The 21,991-nt window shown below is 46.9% G+C and overlaps 2 protein-coding genes across 6 annotated transcripts in view; one reads left to right on the top strand and one right to left on the bottom strand.

Moving 5' to 3' along the window:
- Window positions 1-5,310: 5,310 nt before the first annotated feature.
- Window positions 5,311-6,419, top strand: LOC131202632 (coiled-coil domain-containing protein 166-like). Its single transcript, XM_058191738.1, has 2 exons — window positions 5,311-6,171; window positions 6,225-6,419. The coding sequence occupies exons 1-2, from the start codon at window positions 5,311-5,313 to the stop codon at window positions 6,417-6,419; spliced, it is 1,056 nt and encodes a 351-aa protein (XP_058047721.1).
- A 2,207-nt stretch (window positions 6,420-8,626) lies between these two features.
- GCNA (germ cell nuclear acidic peptidase) overlaps window positions 8,627-21,991 on the bottom strand; it is a 33,007-nt gene continuing 19,642 nt past the window's right edge. For all 5 annotated transcript variants that reach the window (XM_058189837.1, XM_058189838.1, XM_058189839.1 and 2 more), the window contains 2 exons: window positions 10,125-10,329; window positions 8,627-9,033 (listed from right to left, as the gene is read on the bottom strand). In XM_058189837.1, the coding sequence (XP_058045820.1) occupies window positions 8,799-9,033; window positions 10,125-10,329 (440 nt within the window). In that variant the 3' untranslated portion in view covers window positions 8,627-8,798. The remainder of the gene's footprint in view (window positions 9,034-10,124; window positions 10,330-21,991) is intronic.

Here is a 21,991-nt window from a genome sequence, read left to right as displayed (position 1 = left end):
ACCCCAACCCCAAAACCCAACCCCAACCCCAACCCCAACCCCAACCCCAACCCTAACCCCAACCCCAACCCTAACCCTCCCAATCGCTAGCCTAATCTGGCTTGGCGATAAATTTAATAGAGGAGTCCGCTTAATGCCTCCGTCCTCAAGGCAATCGCAAGCAGTTCAGATTGCTAGCTAATACGGCTTCAGGCGCGATAAATTCAAAACGAAAATAATTTTATGGTTGGGGTCGCCACATCGTGGGGAATTGTATTAAAGGGATCGCAGCACTATAAAGGTTGAGAACCACTGATCTAGAGTTAAGGAAAGAGAGAACACGCTGGAGGCAGATTCAGATAAGCAGCCTACCCATATTACCCTCAATCCCCTAATAAACTGTTGGGGATTGAGCATGAAAGAGGGCAAATATCTTTCTGTCCACCTAGTTGCCATTCCGGGTCACAAAAACGTGATTCGGCTAATTAGAGCTCTTCCGATATTCTGACGTTCTAGATGCGTCAAAAGTAGGGAAGATTCCACAGATTGTTCCTTATGATGTCAAGTCCTTCCATTTCCGTGGATGCACACAACCTTCCATAGAGGTTAGTTGCTCCCTGCTGCTTCCTGACCCTTTTCTTCACGTTTGATAGACTCCTGCCTGAAAAAAAATATTTAAGGAGAAAGGAAAGCAACTTTATGATACAGGTTGGTGCTTTTCACACGATTCCTGGGGGTCATCGCATGGGGGTCCACTGGGATATTTGAACTTGCCTTCCAGAATGGCAATGCAGGTTTTCACATAAAGATAAACTTTACACCCTGCTAATACCCATTCCTTTCCAACCAGGCGTGTAGCCTGACATTAGTTGTTCTCTATTTGAATATCTCCATTCGGTTTCCACTTACCCGGTACTGAATTTCTGCTGAAAGTGGCTTGACAATAAAGCAGCTTCATGCAAAAGATAAGCCCAATATCACTTTTATAACAATACAAAGCTAACTTGTATTAAACCAGTTCCTTAACAAAAAAATATTACAAACACATCAAAATATATGGTTGTTGTGATATATCTTGCTTATCGGAAGTTTCAGTTCTTTGCTCGTAATTCAACATTCCTTGCGGGCAATTACAAATTATGGGAAACGATGACTGTACTGTCCTTAAAAGCCCATGAACACAAAGGGAATCTGCCGATACTGTATGAAGCTGATGCACCGTCAGTCATGCAAAAAAGTGTGGGAATTCAGTGGAGACGTTGCAGAACTATAATGGAATTTCGTTCCTTTAGATATTATTTTTCTAGCGTTATGGCTGGCTGGTTGAGGGAATGTGAGAAATACTGCAACTGCTTTTACTACTTCTGGAGTCATGTTTGGGGTACTGTTACAGCAGCTCTTTTGAGTTCCCTTGGTGGAGGAACAGTTGTGCCGGAATGTTTTTAAAAAGGATGGAGTTATTGCTTTCTGGGAGGTAAAGCCTGGTAGCAGAGACTACATTAACCCCATCCAAGCAGAGAAGGTGAATTTAATACCGCCCTACTTATTCTATATGCACCTGAGAATTGAGGGAGAATGTAATTGGCAAGTATTTCCAAATTACAGGCTTGCTCGCTTAGGATGAATCTGATCCCCATCCAGAGCAGGTCACCCCTCTGATGGGACAGAATATAACAATCATTCAGTGTGATTGAATTCAGCATTAATTTGCATTTGCTTCCTTCTTATTATTCTAGTAGAATTATATTGTAATTCAATCTGATTGCAGAGGTGAGAGGTTTTCTCTGCAAAGCTGGCTCAAAACTCCATCATACTTCATCACCCGAGAGGGAAGGGGGATGTCTCCCCTAAAGGTTTTTTTAAAATTTATTTATTTATTTATTTAATATATATATATATATATATCAATATCAATACAGGAAGAGTGAGGCATCTGGGTATCATTCATTTAAACAGAAGTAGTAATGATAGTATTAATATTATTTATTTAGATTATACTTATATACTTATAATGTTATTATACGTATTTGTGATAATATATAGGCCTTCATTATTTAGTTGTTCAACATTTTAGTCCCCCGTTCCAATGACAATAAAAATATCGTTACAACATTCATAGGGTCACCACCTTTTGACATCTAATCTTTATACCTAGCTATTACTTTTAGTATCCTATATAAAAATATGCATAATAATATTCCCCCTATTTTTTGTTTCTGCCTCTGCTCTAGTTCCCAATAAAGCCAGTCTTGTCTTACATAACATTTCCTCTATTTCTCATTTCTTGCCCATTTTAATATTTCAATTCTTATTCATTTTTTCACTTGTCTCATCTTTCCTGGTTAGCTTAAGTATTTCTTCCATCTCTACTATCTTTTGCTGCCAAGCCTCCAGAGGATCAGCCCAAATCTCTATTTTCTTTTCAAAGATATCTTTCTGTTTATCCGGTATCATTTTTTGGTCTTTTAACATGTATTTCCCCTGAATTACTTCATAAGTTTTTATTGCCTTCTCTTTCTTATCTTCTTGTTTTATTTGTTGATTTGTCCGTTCTATCTTTTCCCCTGGTCTATTTTCTCCTCTATTTCCTAGGCTTTTTGATCATTATTTTTTATCCCTTGTGGACCTCTTTCTAGCTTCCCATTTATGTTATTCATTAAATCCATTATCTCCCTGTGATTCCTTGTCATGATATCATAAATGTTTTGAAACATCGACACCATTTCTTTTTGAAACCCACTTATTTTCCCCTGCTGAAACATCTTGTCTTCTTTTAATGTCCCAGTATAGCTCAATAGTCAGTCAGTGGTCTATCACTGCCCCAGAGTCTCAATTATCTTTGATCTCAGAAAGTCAATCTAAAAAACATTTACTCAGTCCAGATGCACAGTAATATACTGTCTTTTTTGGACCGTAAGACGCACCAGTGTATAAGATGCACCAAGATTTCAAAGAGGTAAGCAAAAATAAAAAATTATTTTACCCTCTTCTCCCTGGCCTCCAGGAGCACTCTGCAGGCCTCCCAAACCCTCTGCTTGCCCCATTTTTGCAAAAAATGAGCCCATTTTTTGCATACTTTTTGCAAAAATGGGGGTGTGTTTGCCCTCCCCAGCCCACAGGAGCACTCTGCGGACCTCCCAAAGCCTCTGCGTGACCCATTTTTGTGAAAAACAAGATGCGCGGGGTGGGGCTTCGAGAGGCCAAAAATGGCTGTATTCTGTGTATAAGACACACCAACATTTCCACCCTCTTTTGGGGGGGGGATTCTGTCTTATACTCCAAAAAGTATGGTAGTTCTTTATGTCCCACGGTTAGCCAATTTAGCTCTTTTTAGGTAATCCAGGAACATTTCAAAATGTCTCTTTAAGTCCACTTTATAAGTTTAATCATAACTCCTGATGTTTGAAAGTCACTTTAATTAGATGTCTTTGGTGTTTTCATCATTAGAACTCCAGTAGTCTTGGAGCTGATAAGTATAGAGCAATAGATAGTACATCAGTCCTCCAGGTGTTATTTCCACTTTCTCCTCTGTCTTATCAATATTTTTTCCAGGGTTGTAGGAGTATACTTCAAATTTTCACAGGTTGAATAAGACCCCATGTTACCTGGGAAGCCTCCCTGGGCGACTTTCTCAGAAGTAATGGCAGTGAGAGGGGTTGGGAGATTTGACTCTACTGAATGGAGTTTAGGTCACCTCAACAGCAAAGGTGGATGATACCTCAGATGCTGATTGGATGTTTGGCTATGAGGTCAAGTGAACATGAGGGACATATGCACCTTTTAAAGATACTAGGTGCCCCAGCTAGCCTGAGTCCACCATATGTCTTCTAGGAAATGTTACAAAGAAATCAGCTTTGTTTTTCAGCCAGGAATAACTTTAATATGTGCAGGCAGTTGCTTGAATCAGAAATGAAGTTTATTCCAAAATTATATAACATATGATTATATGCTCATAGGTTACCACCCTGAGCCCTTTAGAAATCACCTCAGGTAGGGAAAGCCAGCCTTTGTTCCTAATCTAAAGCAACTGAAAGGGTGGCTGCCCCTTTCTAGGGATTCTGGGAAAGTAATTAGCCAGTCTTTCCAAAGACTAGCCAATCTTTCCGGGGGGGGGGAGCACTCCACAGTCAGGCGCCCTGCTGCATTCGCAGTTTCTGCTTATTTAACAGTGCGGATAGATGGTGACGCTATGTATGTTGTAATGATGTTATTGTCATTGGAATGCGGGACTAAAATTTTGAACAACTAAATAATGAAGGCCTATATATTGTCACAAATACCTATAATAACATAATTATATAACTTTGATCTAAATAACAAATATTAATACTATCATTACTACTTGTATTTAAATGAATGCTACCCAGATGCCTCACTCTTCCTGTATTGATATTGATATATATAAAAATAAAATAAATAAATGTAAAAAAACCTGTCGGTGAAACACACCCCTTCCCTTTCCCTCTCCTCCCCCCGTGGCAGGGGGCCCGGCCAGCCTGAATGCAGCTCCCTCCTTAGATGCGACCAGCAAGCAAACAAATGTGATGCTCCGGCAGGGAGGATGCGGCGCAGAGCCCACCTCTGGCCAGCAAGAGCGGAGCAGGCAGGGCACGCATCTTCCCTGCCGTTGCCACAGTAGTGGCCAGGAGGGATGCGCGAGCCATACGTTTGGAGCCTTGCTCAACAGAGTTTGCAGGTGGGCTAGGCGGGGCCACTTAGCAGCGAGGGAGACCTTGGCCCGTTTTGTTCGCTTCAGCACGGGATGGGAATGCAGAAGGCAGAGGAAATCCAAGCCTCTCGCTGTTCGACCCTCAGACTCCTTTGGGATGACTGGGAGAGGACAACTAGGGGCGGGGCCAGCCAGTGGTGGGATCACCCCACAGGGAGCCGCAGCAGGACAAGAAGCCTGTGGCTTTTCAGTAGTCAGAAATATAAGACACGATGAAAATGACTGCCTCTGAACACAGGTTCAAATTGGGATCACACGGTCCCAAGGAATGGGTTGTAAGGTTAAAAGAAAAATGACCCTCCCCCTTTGCCACTTTGCTCGGAGCTCCTTAGCAATGCCACCACACAAAAGACGCACAGCATTACGGCCCTTAGGACTGATTTCCCCAGAGTAGCAGCCGGTTGCTAAAACTGTAGATGGTGCCAGTCAATGCATGGCCAATTGTCTGTTCCGCTATTTATTTTGTCATCTCTCCTTTAACCTCCTAGTGCAGCCTAATTTCTCCCCAACATCTCATAGCATCTCTAATCGTACTCTCCCCCCTGTTGTTTCCATACAGGCTACACAACCACTGTTTTACTCCCTTTCATTTGACAGACAGCATGGCGCAACAGAAAGCCAAGCTAAGAGTTAAGAAAAGTATAGCCAAGCAGCAAAGCGCCTCTGGGCAATTTATTACCGAGAGAGAGCTACACCTGAAGAAGGAATATGCCACCCTGACGGAGCATATCAACACCTATTCAGATCGAGTGGATCGCTTTCAAGATGAAAATAAATTCCTGGACGAGGAAGCTCAGGAGATCCGAGAAAACAACAAAGCTTACCTCACCTACTTAGCCAAACGCACTCTCCTGTGCCAGAAAGCCATCATTTCCTTAAATGACCAGAACCGATCAGATCTGGCCTCTGTCCTGAAGCAGAAGGACGAGCTGACCTCTCAATACAGAGACAGAGAGAAGGAGGTCAGGAGCCAGTTGATTGAGATGGAGACCAAGTATTCCCTCATGAACAAGGAGGTTGACGAACTGAGGCCTTTCAAGGAGCTGCAGTCAGACCAACTTGCCCGTATCCGGGAGCTGGAGAAAGACCTGCTGGCCATGAAAATCCACCATTCCGAGCAAATGCACACCGTGAAGAGCCAGTTCCTGCAAAAGAAGGCAGAATATGAAATGGAGTCCCAGCAGAGGGTCCAAGCTTTGGCCAAAAAGGCTGAGAAAGAAGCTGTGCGCAGCCTCATCCAACACACCAAGCAGATAAAAGCTGAAAATGGGAGATTGCGTAATGAACTGCTGAACCTCATCAAGAGAGCCCAGGGCCTAAAGGCTATTGTGCATCAGCTCCAGGAGCAGAAAGAACAGCTTCTTCAGGAACTCCAATATGGGGAACATTTGGCCCATGCACACAGCTGGTTAACTCAGCAAAGGAGAGCCGGGGGCAGGACCAGCCTGCCTACCAGGCCTCGGGTAGGTTTTCCTCTCCAGCTATCCGTGAACAAAAGGCCAGAATCTCTCACAAGTCTCCAAGGACCGGCAAAGACACGGTCAACAACTCAGACGCAGAAGACCAGCGTGGGAGAACCATTATGCCCTCTGGCACAAAGGCTCCCATAGCACGCACAGCTTGCATGAAGGGTTTTAATGGCGGCAGCGGGAAGACTGACCTCGCCCTGGCACGGACCCAGAAGCGGCCTTTGCACTGCCTCCATAGCTGAGGGAGAAGACAAGGGGTAGTGTTTCTCTGACTTGGCAAACTGGGGTAACAAGTGTTCTGCTTCTCATCTTTACAGCTAAGGTGGCTGAAATAAAAGTAAGAATTCCCAAAGCCACAGTATATCGTTAGTGATGGGATCAATTCATATAATTGGGCACCTGCAGAGGGGTAAAAAAGGACAAGAAGGTCTAAGTGCAATACAATTTGTACGTGTGCTGGGAAGAATAATTTGTGCAGTCCAGGATGTGGGACCCTTACAGAAATTTGGTCTCTTAAATGTCATTTAAAATAGTAAATTTCACCAGATCTAGGACTGTGGAGCTGATAAGAAGTGTTGATTTGTGGTATTGTAATATGGATTTGTCTTCCTTAGGCTCAAATTGAGATAATTAATTTTTTAAATTGTAGTCAATCCTTTACCTCTAATTGCTCATTTTATGACCAGTCAAAATTATGATGGTCACAGAATTGATATTTTATGACCCATGAATAACCCAGCCATTGTAAATGGTCGCAACGCCCACCCCGATGCCGTGTCACGTATTTTTGCTGGCTTCTAGCAGTTTTTTTCTTCTTCTGCTGCTTCTGGCAAAAAGCACCCATTCAAGCCTTTAACAACTGTCACAAAACAGGCCAGAAAATTTCTTCTGGTCCTGTGGCTGCCTCAATTTACAACCATATTCCCAATCCCAATTACAATCTTAAGCAGAGGGTTATCTGTATCGAGCACTGACTTGAGACATCCTTCTATTAATTATGAGGACTATTAATGATTAATCAGATCTATTGCAGCAGAACTGATAATTTGATGACGCATTCGAGTCCAATTGTTCTGTCCCCTCCCGGCCTCAGACATGCGAGCTGGCTAAACGAGCCAATAATTGAGTTCACGGCTGCTATCAGTCCTGGCAGGGAAGCTGCAGCTGCCTGCCAAAGTCTCCCTTTTATCTTGGGGTTGCCAGGAAACCAAGAAGTCAGCAGTCCAGGCCGAATGTTCAGTTCAATTCTCCAAGAGTCAAAGAGTTCAGCTCAATTTTTGCTCGTCACGGAGCAGAAGAGCAGCCAGGGCTGCTTTTATACTGTGGGGTGTGGCTCCATGACTCAGCACTTCCTAGGCCTGCCCCATCCCTGCTTCTGTTGTTCCCGCCTCTCCTGTCTACAAAACCTAGGGTCCAGCCAGGCCTGATTGCCATCAGCCAGTCTGGAGCCGTGGCCTGGGGGGGTGGGAAAGAGTCAGGGGACGGAGGCCTCGTTATCTCCTCACCTGGCCTGCCTCTGGCTCCTAGAGCTGAGTCAAGGAAGCCGGTGCTCCAGAGGTATGTCCTGATGGCCCTTCCCCCTCACTTTCCGAGTCACTTTCTGGCAGGGGGCCCGGCTCGGGGGCACAGACACAACACCAATACAGTTCACTGATTCCCAGAATAAAGAGGAACTGCGGACAGACGAGACTGTAGAGAACAGATTGCAAAGACGTGGTTCTGTAAGATCTTGGAAAGCAATCTTACATTGCCAGTGTGGTGCGGTGATTCAAGGTACTGGACTAGAATCCAGATCATATATTCCTGCAATATACACAAAACCAGCTGCATTATATTGAGCCAGCCATTCTCTTGGAACCCTAGGAAGAACATAACAGCAAGCCATATCTGAAAATTGTTGATAGAAAAACTGCAGGGAGTTATGTAGCCACCAGCCATAAAGATTGACTTGCACCAAAATAAATTGACCAAAACCCCACATAATTTATCCAGAGTTAATTTTGCTACACTGATTTTATCTCATTTTTGGTCCAGTGACTCTCTTAATAGATTATTAAATATATATATGGGATTCAGCAAATCTTTTCATAACTTATTCCATTACATGCTGGTCAACAAGTTTAGTTAAGCATCAGCTGGAGGGTTTGACCTCTCAAGTAGCTGCCTCAGAGACGGTAATCAAGGAATGCTTACAAGCAGCTCTTATCAAACGGGAGAAACGCATCCAGTTTGGGGTCCAAGTCCAAATCCTCTAGTTTTTCATACTATTACAGATGTCTTGATGGGAAAATACCTAATTTGCGGATTATGTGCATTTCTAGAAATAGGCTAGAGCTAATGGAATTTAATATATTGGGGATGATCACTATAGAGAACCACTGCAATATTTACACCCACATAATCGTAATCAGAAATAAAATACAAGCAGATCAGTTTATTAGTACTTAATAACATATGCTTTATTCGAAGCCCTAGGAGAAAATGAACACATACAAATACATTTTTAAGCATACAAATAACATTTAAAAGGCTGAATGATTTTCCATTGGCCTTGGTCTCCTCTGCATCAGAAAACCTCATTTTGCAACCATTGGTCTGGAGCTGCCGTACTAATCGTTCAATCAAGTGCAGGAGGCGAAGTCCACGCTGAGCTTCCTCATTATGGCTCCGTGGCTCAGGCCCTGCTGAGACTGCTTCACAGAGCTGTAGTTTTCCTTCACGTATTTTGCAAATGGAGCAAGCGGGGCTTTGGCTGGGGTGCCATCTTTGAACTTGGGCTGGCAAAGCTCCAGGTGCCCCTTGCAAAGAGCGCAGACAAAGCGCTGCGTGTCCAGGGATTTGGAGTGCCGCCCAATTCTGAAAGGCAAACGCAAGAGGTGTCTTTGAAGGCAGAATGCTGCTAAGGAAAGGCGACAGCGGCATGCATTTACAGCTGAAATTATAGAAGCAAAACCTTCAGGAAATACTGGTTGTAAGCAAGAACTGATCACGTTAATACTATCTTTAGACAACCTATAAAATTCTACTTCGGTGTACAGGTTTTCCTCAGGTTACACAGCAGATGGGACCAAACTTTCTATTCTCCATCATACAACTGCATCACTTAGCGATGACAATTCCAGCAGTCCCAACTGCCTGTATAACTCGAGGACCACCCAGGTCGTTAAGCGACTGGGGCATGGGAAGAGGCAGGAGCCCCAAACAAAGCAGGCCAGTGGGCCAAAGCTATAGTGAGCAGCCAGGTGCCCAGAGTGAGTGCTAGGGAGGGCTGGGGAGTATGCAGAGCATGGATAGATGGGTGCCACAAGCGGGAACCAGGTGGATGAAAAAGTAGCCGGGGAGTGAGGAAAGCCACCTCGTGGCTTCTCTGGTCTTCAGCCTCAAAACTGCTGCAGACAACACTTGTGGCTCTCTGATTCTCCCTTGCAAGCAGTTTGCTGACTTCAGGTGACAAGACAAGTCTTTGCCTTGAAACTTTCCAAGTGCCCTCTTTTCCATACGACATCGTATCTTAGCTGTGCCAAGTACTAAAAAAAGAAAACGCGTACAACGTGGACCCTCTTGTAGATAAGGCCCATAATCATCTGGATCAATTCATGAATTGAACTCCTGAGTTGCCTCCTTTCCAAGGGAAAGTCCCCGGGGACCCAGCACCTGGGGACACTCCAACCGTAATCCCCTTTAGCTCCTACCACACTTCTAACCATTTCAACAGGCAGGCAAGAAAAGGATCAAGATATCCCAGTTTCAGAAACGCACAATGCATACATTCTGATACATTTAATCATATTTCAAAATGATAAAACTGAAATGGTCTCCATCTAAATAAAGCAGATGAGTGGAGCTATTGGGAGAATGGGTTACCAAACGGAAGACGATGTTGGCATCTGTAAATTAAAAAGAAAAAAGAAAAAATGCTGCTAGGTGAAAGGAAATTCTTCACTCACGTGTTTTTGCACTGTAAGCATTCATAAATAAACTTGTATTTTATCTCATAGTTGTGGCACCGTGAGACCACTGGGAGCTCTGGATGAATCGTAGCAGACTTCTTGGCATATACATTCCAGAATCGCCCATGCCCATCTCGAACACCGTGGATCAACCACGTCGCTGCATGACACAGTTCATGGATGAGAGTATCCCGAAGTCGATCTAACCATGGAATGAAATAAGAGAACAATGAAACTTCTCTGTAGGTCTGTATGCCATGCGCTTTGCTCCAAGTCTAAATATAAAATGTTAAGTTTGTCAGGTATGGAAGACCAGGACCGCACATGAAGTCCCAACTAAACTGATCTATTATTATTCATGCCTCAGCAGAGGAATCTACTCAACTAATGCTTAGCGATATTTTGACACTAAGTGATGGTCAACAGAATTCAAGAGAGATTGGACTAAGTTTGGAGCTATGTAGCGACTCTAGGCCGATTCCTCTTTTGATTCCACCCCCAGGTTCCGCCACTCCTTCTCCTACGATAATGTTCCAGTTAATGCTTTATACTGGAGCTGAACATTTAACATAATAACATAACATAATAACAGAGTTGGAAGGGACCTTGGAGGTCTTCTAGTCCAACCCCCTGCCCAGGCAGGAAACCCTACACCATTTCAGACAAATGGCTATCCAACATTTTTTTAAAAATTTCCAGTGTTGGAGAATTCACAACTTCTGCAGATAAGTTGTTCCACTTATTGATTGTTCTAACTGTCAGGAAATTTCTCCTTAGTTCTAAGTTGCTTCTCTCCTTGACTACTTTCCATCCATTGCTTCTTGTCCTGCCTTCAGGTGCTTTGGAGAATAGCTTGACTCCCTCTTCTTTGTGGCAACCCCTGAGATATTGGAACACTTAGCCAAGAACAATTAAAAGCCACCATCTAAATTATATAGGATATGTGAACTTACAATAAAAAGGTAAAGGCTTCTCCTGTCCAGTCGTGTTCGACTCTAAGGAGGCAGTGTTCTCACAGTCAAAGAACCAGCATTGTCTGAAGACATTTCCATGATCACGTGGCCAGCATGGCTATATGCCAGAGGCACACAGAGCACAGTTACCTTCCCACCGTGGGAATGTGGTACCCATTTATCTAATCACGTTTGCTTGTTTTCCGACCGCTAGGTCGAGTGGTTATATCCCCCGGAACCTGGACCTTCGATTGATGTTGTGCAATGCCAGATTCGTCATGAATAAGGCCCCCCTCATATTCGATCTTATTCAAGAGGGGGGAGCGGACCTAATGGGCATTACGGAGACCTGGCTGGGCACGGAGGGGGGGGGTTCCCCTCACTTGAGATGTGCCCGCCGGGTTTCCGTGTGTTTCATCAGCCGAGGGCCCAGGGTAGGGGTGGGGGGGTAGCGGTTGTTATTAACGAGAGTCTAGATCCGAGGGAGGTCGCTGTCCCGCAGATAGCCGGTTGTGAAACCCTCTTCGTGAGGTGGGGCCGGGGGGTGCAGGTGGGCTTGCTGATCACGTACCTGGCTCCTTGCTGTGTGACGGCAGCCCTGCCCGAGCTGCTGGAGATGATAGCCGGGATGGCGGTTGAGACCCCCAGACTTATGGTCATGGGGGATTTCAACTTGCCGTCAGCGGGCGATTCGTCAATGGTAGCTCGGGAGTTCATGGCTTCCATGACGGCCTTGGACCTACCCCAAGTAGTTGCGGTCCCCACCCATGTCGGGGGTAACATACTGGACTTGATTTTCGTCTCGGGACAGTGGCTAAATGATCTGGAGTTAGGGGAATTAATATCTCAACCCTTGTCATGGTCAGATCATTTACTCCTTCAGCTAGACTTTCAGACCGCTACACCTCACCGCAGGGAGACGGAACCGGTTCAATGGTTCCGTCCCAGGCGCCTGATGGACCCTGAGAGGTTTCTGACGGAGCTTGGGCCATTTCCGAGGGAGTTAGCCCACGGCTCGGCTGAGGAGCTGGTGGCCGCCTGGGATGAGGCGGCCGCTGGCGCCTTAGACCGCGTCGTGCCTTTGCGGCTTCTGACCCGGCGACGAACTCGACCAGCTCCTTGGTATAACGAGGAGCTGAGAGAGATGAAGCGCCGGAAAAGAAGCCTAGAGAGCGCCTGGAGGTCCAGCCGCTCCGAACCTGACCGAACACTAGTAAGGTCATATATTCAGACCTACCTAGTGGCGATCAGGGCGGCGAAACATAACTATTTCTCCGCACTCATCGCATCGGCAGATAATCGCCCAGCCACCCTGTTTAGGGTGACCCGCTCCCTGCTCACGCAGGAGGCTCGGGAGGACCCCTTACAGGATTTTGTTCAGTATCTGTCTGATAAAATCGCTCAGATTCGGGACGGCTTGGACACTGATTGGATAGATTCAGGTGGGATGGCGGAGACAAGTCTTGAGAATGTTATCTGGGCTGAGTTCGATCCTGTGACTCCTGAGGACATGGACAGGTTGTTGGGTAGGTTGAACTCCACCACATGTTTATTGGACCCGTGTCCCTCCTGGATGGTGCTGGCCACTCGGGAGGTTACACGAGGCTGGCTCCAGGAAGTTACCAATGCTTCTTTGTTGGAGGGTGTCTTCCCCGCCGCTTTGAAAGAGGCGGTGGTGAGGCCCCTCCTCAAGAAGCCCTCCCTGGACCCGGCTGTTTTAGCGAACTATCGTCCAGTCTCCAACCTTCGCTTCTTAGCGAAGGTTGTTGAGAGTGTGGTGGCAAATCAGCTTCCTCAACACCTGGAGGAAACTGTCTATCTGGACCCGTTCAGTCCGGTTTCAGACCGGTTACAGCACCGAGGCGGCTTTGGTCGCGTTGGTGGATGACCTCTGGAGAGCCGGGACGGGTTGTTCCTCTGTCCTGGTTCTATTAGATCTCTCGGCGGCTTTTGATACCATCGACCATGGTATCCTGCTGCGACGGTTGGGGGATTGGGAGTGGGAGGGGGAGGGACCGTTTATCGGTGGTTCTCCTCCTATCTCTCTGACCGTTCGCAGACGGTGTTGGCAGGGGGGCAGAGGTCGACCCCTAGGCGCCTCACTTGTGGGGTGCCTCAGGGGTCTGTTCTCTCGCCTCTCCTGTTCAACATCTATATGAAGCCGCTGGGTGAGGTTATCCGTGGTTTCGGGGTGGATTATCATCTGTACGCTGATGATACTCAGCTGTACATTTCCACCCCGAACCACCCCAATGAAGCCGTTGAGGTGATGGGCCGGTGTCTTGAGGCCGTGCGGGTCTGGATGGGGAGGAACAGGCTCCGACTCAACCCTTCCAAGACAGAGTGGCTGTGGGTGCCGGCGTCCCGGTACAGTCAGCTTACACCATCGCTGACTGTGGGGGAGGAAGTACTGACCCCCAGGGAGGGAGTGCGCAACTTAGGCGTTCTCCTGGATGATCGGCTGTCCTTAGAGGAACATTTGACAGCCGTCGCCAGGGGAGCTTTTTATCAGGTCCACCTGATCCGCCAGTTGCGCCCCTTCCTTGACTGGGACGCCTTACGCACGGTCACTCACGCCCTCGTCACTTCCCGCCTGGACTATTGCAATGCTCTCTACATGGGGCTCCCCTTGAAGAGCACCCGGAGGCTCCAGTTAGTCCAGAACGCGGCCGCGCGGGTGATAGAGGGAGCACCGTGTTGCTCCCATATAACACCTATCCTGCGCGGCCTACACTGGCTACCGGTAGTCTTCCGGGTGCAATTCAAGGTTTTGGTTACCATCTTTAAAGCGCTCCATGGCTTAGGACCGGGATACCTTCGAGACCGCCTTCTGCCGCCGATTGCCTCCCAACGACCTGTGCGCTCCCACAGAGTGGGCCTCCTCAGGGTGCCGTCGACCAAACAATGCAGGTTGGCGACCCCCAGGGGGAGGGCCTTCTCTGTGGCGGCACCAGCCCTGTGGAACGAGCTTCCTCCGGGATTACGACAACTCCCTGACCTCCGGACCTTCAGACGGGAACTGAAGACTTTATTATTCCAGCGTGCGGGACTAGCCTAAGAATAAAATGTTTTAGTTAAATTTTAATGGGGGTTTTACTGGTTTTTATTGTTTTAGTGATCAGGCCAGGATAATATTTAGTTTTAACTGGGTTTTAATGCTTATTTATTATATTGTTTTTAATATGCCTGTGAACCGCCCTGAGTCCTACGGGAGATGGTGCGGTATATAAGTTTGATAAATAAATAAATAAATAAATAGGTGGGCAGGAGAGCTAGTAATATAGTATCTTGATTCATACAAACAGTAAAGCAGAGAATATTGTTGCGGTTTAAATCCATGAAATGATAAGTTAACTGAGCGGCCAATTTCTCCCAGTTGGCCTGATTTGTTGCCACCATTCATTAAGAACAAAAATGAGATAACTACATGAGGCTCCCAATACTGCAGAAGAGCTGAAAGTTGCCTCAGTTTAGAAGGACAACTGCCTGGTTGCTGCTGAAGAACCCAGAGGAAGCCCAATTCACATAAATATTGGAGGGGGGGAGGAAAGGGAAACGGGTAATGTAAAAAAGCCAAATGGCTTGGACGCTGCAATTGCCAAAATTGTATTAAAATAAGAACTGCAAATCTGCAATTCCTCTTCCCTGCCTCCCCCTACTATTTCTGGATGATAAGAAATCAGAGGAATGGGTGAGGGGAGAGGGGGGGGAAGCCACTGTCAGCTCAGAAAGTTGTGTGAATGGGCACTCTGTGAAACACAACTAATTTCCAGCTGTCCTGGGGGCTTCTTTGAAGCCAAAGTTACCCTGGAGGGGGACTTGTGAGCAAGTTAGCCAATTGACTGGTCCAGTGGCAGTCCAGACCAGGAGATGGTAGAATTTTCAATGAGAGCAGATGGGGAAGAAGACGGACTGCAGTGGCTGAATCGTAGAGCTGACAGCGGGACGAAGATAGCAGTCTGAGAAGAGGTACGTTGGTGGACCAGAATTGGTGGAAAAGAGTTCCAGCTTCTAAAGAGAGAGCGGAACGGGAGGAAAGTGGATTGAAATCCCTGGCTGGCTTAAGAATAGAATAGAATAGAATAGAATAGAATAGAATTTTTATTGGCCAAGTGTGATTGAACACACAAGGAATTTGTCTTGGTGCATATGCTCTCAGTGTACATAAAAGAAAAGATACCTTCATCAAGGTACAACATTTACAACACAATTGATGGTCAATATATCAATATAAATCATAAGGATTGCCAGCAACAAGTTATAGTCATACAGTCATAAGTGGAACGAGATTGGTGATGGGAACTATGAAACGATTAATAGTAGTGCAGATTCAGTAAATAGTCTGACAGTGTTGAGGGAATTATTTGTTTAGCAGAGTGATGGCCTTTGGGAAAAAACTGTTCTTGTGTCTAGTTGTTCTGGTGTGCAGTGCTCTATAGCGTCGTTTTGAGGGACGTTTTGAGAGAAGAAGGGACTCCTAATAGGAGGGGAGGACCCACCCCCCCGCCCCCCACCCCCGGTGGAAGAAGCAGCGAAGGAGATTGTGGAGCTTTATTAAGATCTTAAGACCTATAAAGACAAAGGGTAGGAGAGAGACAACGGAAACTAACTAGAAAGGGTGGATTTGGAGCTGGAAAACTGGAAAAGTTGAATAGTGTGGAAATTGGAGATCGGACAAACTTACAGGAGAAAATGGCTGTCCTCCTTTCCTTTGGACACTGACAAGGCACTTTTTGTGTCAGAATTGAGACAAGGCTCTAGGGAGCCATCTACCGGCCAAGGAAGGTATATACATGTAAGTTGGAAATTTTGAAGAAAGAAAGCCCTTTTAAGTGACACTATTTAGGAACATTGGAGAAGTGATAAGTTTACAAATCTGTGTTGGTGGACAAATAAGGGTCACATGTAGCAATAAGAGATACGTTGGTGGTATGAATATATAGAGCCATATGTTGAGCATTCAATCTAACTAACCAAACTTTTTTGAGAATGCAAATAAACCAGGGAGGTGGTTATCATATAAATTGAAGAAACATAAGGAGAAAAGATGGATTAATAAACTGCAAAATGCGGAAGGAGAGATGTGCTATTAGAATGAGGAGAAAAAGAATATAGTGCAGAAATATTATAAGAAACTGTGTGATGATATAGACAGATATTCGGAAGATAAAGCAATAAATTGTTTAAGAAAAGCCTCGCTGCCTAAAATTTCAGAAGAAACAAAGAAACAAAGACTGTTAAATGAAGACGCCTAGAGAGTGCCTGGAGGTCCAGCCGCTCCGAAGCTGATCGGACACTAGTTAGGTCTTTTTCAAAGACCTACCTAGTGGCACTGAGGGTGGCGAGGCGTTCTTACACCTCCTCCCTCATTGCGTCGGCAAATAACCGCCCGGCCGCCCTGTTTCGGGTGACCCGTTCCCTTCTTCATCAGGGGGGACGGGATGACCCCTTACAGGGACGTGCCGAGGAGTTTAGCGGTTATCTATACGATAAAATCGCTCAGCTTCGGGATAGCTTGGACCAAGATTGCGATGATCCAGATGAGATGACTGAGGCTCATCTTGTTGATGTGGTTTGGGATGAGTTTGATTCTGTGGCTCCCGAGGACATGGACAGGTTGCTGGGGAGGCTGCATGCCACTACATGTTTACTGGACCCGTGCCCCTCCTGGCTGGTGCTGGCCACTCAGGATGTGACACGAGGCTGGCTCGGGGTATTATAAATGCTTCTTTGATGGAGGGTCTTTCCGCCGCCTTGAAAGAGGCGGTGGTGAGACCCTCCTCAAAGCCTTCCTGGACCCAGCTATTTTGGGTAATTATCGTCCAGTCTCAACCTTCGCTTTGTGGCGAAGGTTGTAGAGAGTGTGGTGGCACGGCAGTTCCCTCAGTACCTGGAGGAAGCTGTCTATCTAGACCCGTTCAGTCCGGCTTCCGGCCCGGTATAGCACGGAGACAGCTTTGGTCGCGTTGGTGGATGACCTCTGGAGGGCCAGGGATGAGGTTGTTCCTCTGCCCTGGTCCTGTTGGATCTCTCATCGGCTTTTGATACCATCGACCATGGTATCCTGCTGCGCCGGTTGGAGGGGTTGGGAGTGGGAGGCACCGTTTATCGGTGGTTCTCCTCCTACCTCTCCGACCGGTCGCAGACGGTGTTGACAGGGGGCAGAGATCGGCGCGGGCGCCTCACTTGTGGGGTGCCGCGGGGTCGATTCTCTCGCCTCTCCTGTTCAACATCTACATGAAACCGTTGGGCGAGGTCATCAGTGGCTTTGGGGTGAGTTATCATCTGTGCGCTGATGATACCCAGCTGTACTTTTCACCCAGGCCACCCCAGCGAAGCTGTCGAGTGCTGTCCCGTTGTTTGGAGGCCGTACGGGTCTGGATGGGCAGAAACAGACTCAGACTCAATCCATCCAAGACGGAGTGGCTGTGGATGCCGGCATCCCGGTACAGTCAGCTGCAACTGCGGCTGACTGTTGGGGGTGGGCCACTGGCCCCAACGGAAAGGGTGCGCAACTTGGGCGTTCTCCTGGGTGAGCGGCTGTCGTTTGAAGGTCACCGGGCGGCCGTCCCCAGGAGAGCTTTTTACCAGGTCCGCCTGGTCCGCCAGTTCCGCCCCTTTCTTGACCGGGATGCCTTATGCACGGTCACTCATGCTCTCGTCACTTCTCGACTGGATTATTGCAATGCTCTCTACATGGGGCTACCCCTGAAGTGTACCCGGAGACTGCAGTTAGTCCAGAATGCAGCTGCGGGTGATTGAGGGAGCACCGCGTTGCCCCCGGGTAACCCCACTCCTGCGCAGCCTGCACTGGCTACCTGTGGTCTTCCGGGTGCGCTTCAAGGTTTTGGTTACCACCTTCAAAGCGCTCCATGGCTTAGGGCCCGGGTACTTACGGGATCGCCTGCTGTTCCACATGCCTCCCACCGACCCGTGCGCTCTCACAGAGGGTCTTCTCAGGTGCCGTCCGCCAAGCAGTGTCGGCTGGCGGCCCCAGGGAAGGTCCTTCTCTGTGGGAGCACCTACTCTGGAATGAACTTCCCCCCGGTTTACGCCAATTGCCTGACCTTCGGACCTTCCGCCGGGAACTGAAAACTTATTTATTTATACAAGCGGGACTGGCCTGATTTTTAAAATTTAAATTTAAATTTTAAACTTTTAATGGTAATTTTATTGGGTATTTTTATGGTCAATCGACGGTTTTAATTTGGCCTTTTATTGAATAAGTTTTTTAATTGTTATTTTAATATGTATATTAATTGTTTTAAATGAAGGCTGTACACCGCCCTGAGTCCTTCGGGAGAAGGGCGGTATAGAAGTTTGATAAATAAATAAATAAGAAATAGAGATGCCAGAATTAATAGAGGCAATAAAAAACAAAAAAGTAACAAAACACCAGGCCTAGATGGGCTGCCAGTAGAAATATATAAAGAATTACAAGACATGTTTGGACAAGTGTTGCCTGAGATATACAGTGCAGTGTTAAATGATGCAAAGATTCCACTATCATGGGTAGAAGCAAATATTACATTGATTCCGAAAGAAAACATTGATTTAACTTTAATTAAAAACTATAGGCCTACCTCACTGAATACAATTATAAAATATTTATGTCAATAATAGCTGAAAGACTGAAAAGGTTTTTAAATGAATTTATACATGTAGATCAAAATGGCTTTTTGCCAAAAAGACAAATCAAGAATAATATGAGAATAATACTTGATACGCTAGAATATTACGAAATACATAGTGAGACACAAGCATCATTGATGTTCCTAGATGCTCAAAAAGCCTTTTGGTGATAAATTTTTAAACCCGTTCATGGCAATATATTTAAAACAGGAAGCCAGGGTAATAGTGAATGGAGAGGCAACACAAAATTTTTACAATCCGGAAAGGCACAAGACAAGGGTGTCCACTATCCCCATTGTTATTTGTATTGATTTTGGAAGTATTTACAATAATAATAATAATAATAATAATAATAATAATAATAATAATAATAATAATAATAATAATAATAATAATAATAATAATAATAATAATAATAATAATAATAATAATAGTAATAATAATAATAATAGTAATAGTAATAGTAATAATAATAATAATAATAATAATAATAATAATAATAATAATAATAATAATAATAATAAAAATAATAATAATAAAAATAATAAAAATAATAATAATAGTAATAGTAATAGTAATAATAATACAGTATATTACAATAAAAACTATTTTAAAAACTTATTCAATATGGCCTAAATTTAAATATAAAATACATAATATAAAATAACCCCATTTAAAACCGAATTAAAAACCCCTATCAAGCCAGTCCTGCTCGGAAGAATAGGTACGTCTTCAGCTCGCGGTGAAAAGTCTGGAGGTCAGGAAGTTGTCAAAGTCCTGGGGGAAGCTCGTTCCAGAGAATAGGTGCCCCCATAGAGAAGGCTCTCCCCCTGGGGGTCACCAGCCAACACTGTTTGGCTGACGGCACCCTGAGGAGACCCTCTCTATGGGAGCGTACCGGTCGGTGGGAGGCATGTGGTAGCAGAAGGCGGTCCCGAAGATATCCCGGTCCTATGCCATGGAGCGCTTTAAAGGTGATAACCAACACCTTGAAGTACACCCGGAAGACCACAGGTAGCCAGTGCAGCCCGCGCAGGATTGGTGTTATATGGGAGCCACGAGTGGCTCCCTCTATCACCCGCACAGCTGCATTCTGAACCAACTGAAGCCTCCGGATGCTCCTCAAGGGGAGCCCCATGTAGAGAGCATTGCAGTAGTCCAGGCGAGAAGTGACGAGGGCGTGAGTGACCGTGCATAAGGCATCCCGGTCTAGAAAGGGGCGCAACTGGTGCACCAGGCGAACCTGGTAAAAAGCTCTCCTGGAGACAGTCGCCAAATGATCTTCAAAGGACAACCGTTCATCCAGGAGAACGCCCAGATTGCGCACCCTTTCCATTGGGGCCAATGATTCGCCCCCAACAGTCAGCAGCAGTTGCAGCTGGCTGTACCGGGATGCCGGCATCCACAGCCACTCAGTCTTGGAGCTTGAGCCTGTTTCTTTCCAGACCCGCATGGCCTCCAAACACCGAGACAACACTTCGACAGCTTCATTGGGGTGGTCAGGGGTGGAAATGTACAGCTGGGTGTCATCCGCGTACAGTTGATAACTCACCCCAAAACCACTGATGACCTCACACGCGGCTTCATATAGATGTTGAACAGGAGAGGCAAGAAAACCGACCCCTGTGGCACCCCACAAAGGAGGCGCCTCGAGGTCGATCTCTGCCCCCCTGCCAACACCGTCTGCGATCGGTCGGAGAGATAGGACGAGAACCACCAAAATACGGTGCCTCCCACTCCTAAACTCCCCAACCGTCGCAGCAGGATACCATGGTCGATGGTATCGAAAGCCGCTGAGAGATCTAGGAGAACCAGGGCAGAGGAATAACCCCTATCCCGGGCCCTCCAGAGGTCATCCACCAACGCGACCAAAGCTGTCTCCGTGCTGTACCCGGGTCGGAAACCGGACTGGAACGGGTCTAGATAGACAGATTCATCCAGGTACTGGGGTAGCTGATGTGCCACCATACTCTCAACAACCTTCGCCACAAAGCGAAGGTTGGAAACTGGACGATAGTTACCTAAAACAGCTGGGTCCAGGGAGGGCTTCTTGAGGAGGGGCCTCACCACCGCCTCTTTCAAGGCGGTGGGAACAACACCCTCCCCCAAGGAAGCGTTGACAATTCCCTGGAGCCAGCCTCGTGTCACCTCCCGGGTAGCCAGCACCAACCAGGAGGGACACGGGTCCAATAAACATGTGGTGGCATTCAGCCATCCCAGCAACCTGTCCATGTCCTAGGGAGCCACAGGATCAAACTCCTCCCAGATGGTCTCAACAACACTAGCCTCCGTCATCTTGCCCGAAACTACCCAATTTTGGTCCAGACGGTCCCGAAGCTGAGCGATTTTGTCAAACAGATACCTGCTGAATTCCTCAGCACAACCCTGTAAGGGATCATCGCACCCCCCCTGATGTAGGAGGGAGTGAGTCACCCTAAACAGGGAGGCTGGGCGGTTCTCTGCTGACGCAATGAGGGTAGAAACATAGGCCCGCTTGGCCTCCCTCAATGCCACTAGATAGGTCTGGGTGAAAGACCTAACTAGTGTACGGTCAGCTTCAGAACAGCTGGACCTCCAAGCGCTCTCTAGGCGTCTTCTCCGGCGCTTCATCTCCCTCAGCTCCTCGGAGAACCAAGGAGCTGGTTGAGACCTACGCCGGGTCAGAGGCCGCATAGGCACGACACAGTCCAAGGCTCCCGCCGCGGCCTGTTCCCAGGCCGCAACAAGCTCCTTGGCCGAGCCGTGGGCCAGATCGCCAGGGAACGGCCCAAGCTCCATCAGGAATCTCTCCGGGTCCATCAGTCGCCTGGGACGGAACCAATGCATTGGTCCCGTCTCCCTGCGGTGTTGAGCGGCGGTCCGAAAATCCAGACGAAGGAGGGAGTGATCTGACCATGACAAAGATTCATTGACTAATTCTCGTACTTCCAGATCACTCAACCACTGTCCAGAGACAAAAATCAGATCCAGTGTGTTTCCCCCAACGTGAGTGGGGCCGTCAACTAATTGGGTCAGGTCCATGGCCGTCATGGAGGCCATGAACTCCCGAGCCGCCGTTGACGACATATCGGCTGATGGCAGGTTGAAGTCCCCCACGACCATAAGCCTAGGGGTATCAACTGCCAACCTGGCTATTATCTCCAGCAACTCGGGCAGGGCTGATGTCACGCAGCAAGGAGCCAGGTACGTGATCAACAAGCCCACCTGCATCCTACGTCCCCACTTCACGTAAAGGGATTCACAACCGGCTATCTGAGGTACAGTGGCCTCCATCTGCTC

Source organism: Ahaetulla prasina, chromosome 7, assembly GCF_028640845.1.
Source record: "Ahaetulla prasina isolate Xishuangbanna chromosome 7, ASM2864084v1, whole genome shotgun sequence".
NCBI classification, from domain to species: Eukaryota; Metazoa; Chordata; class Lepidosauria; order Squamata; family Colubridae; genus Ahaetulla; species Ahaetulla prasina.
The sequence above is the reverse complement of the archived record's forward strand: the minus strand, read 5'-3'. Positions and strand labels throughout refer to the sequence as shown.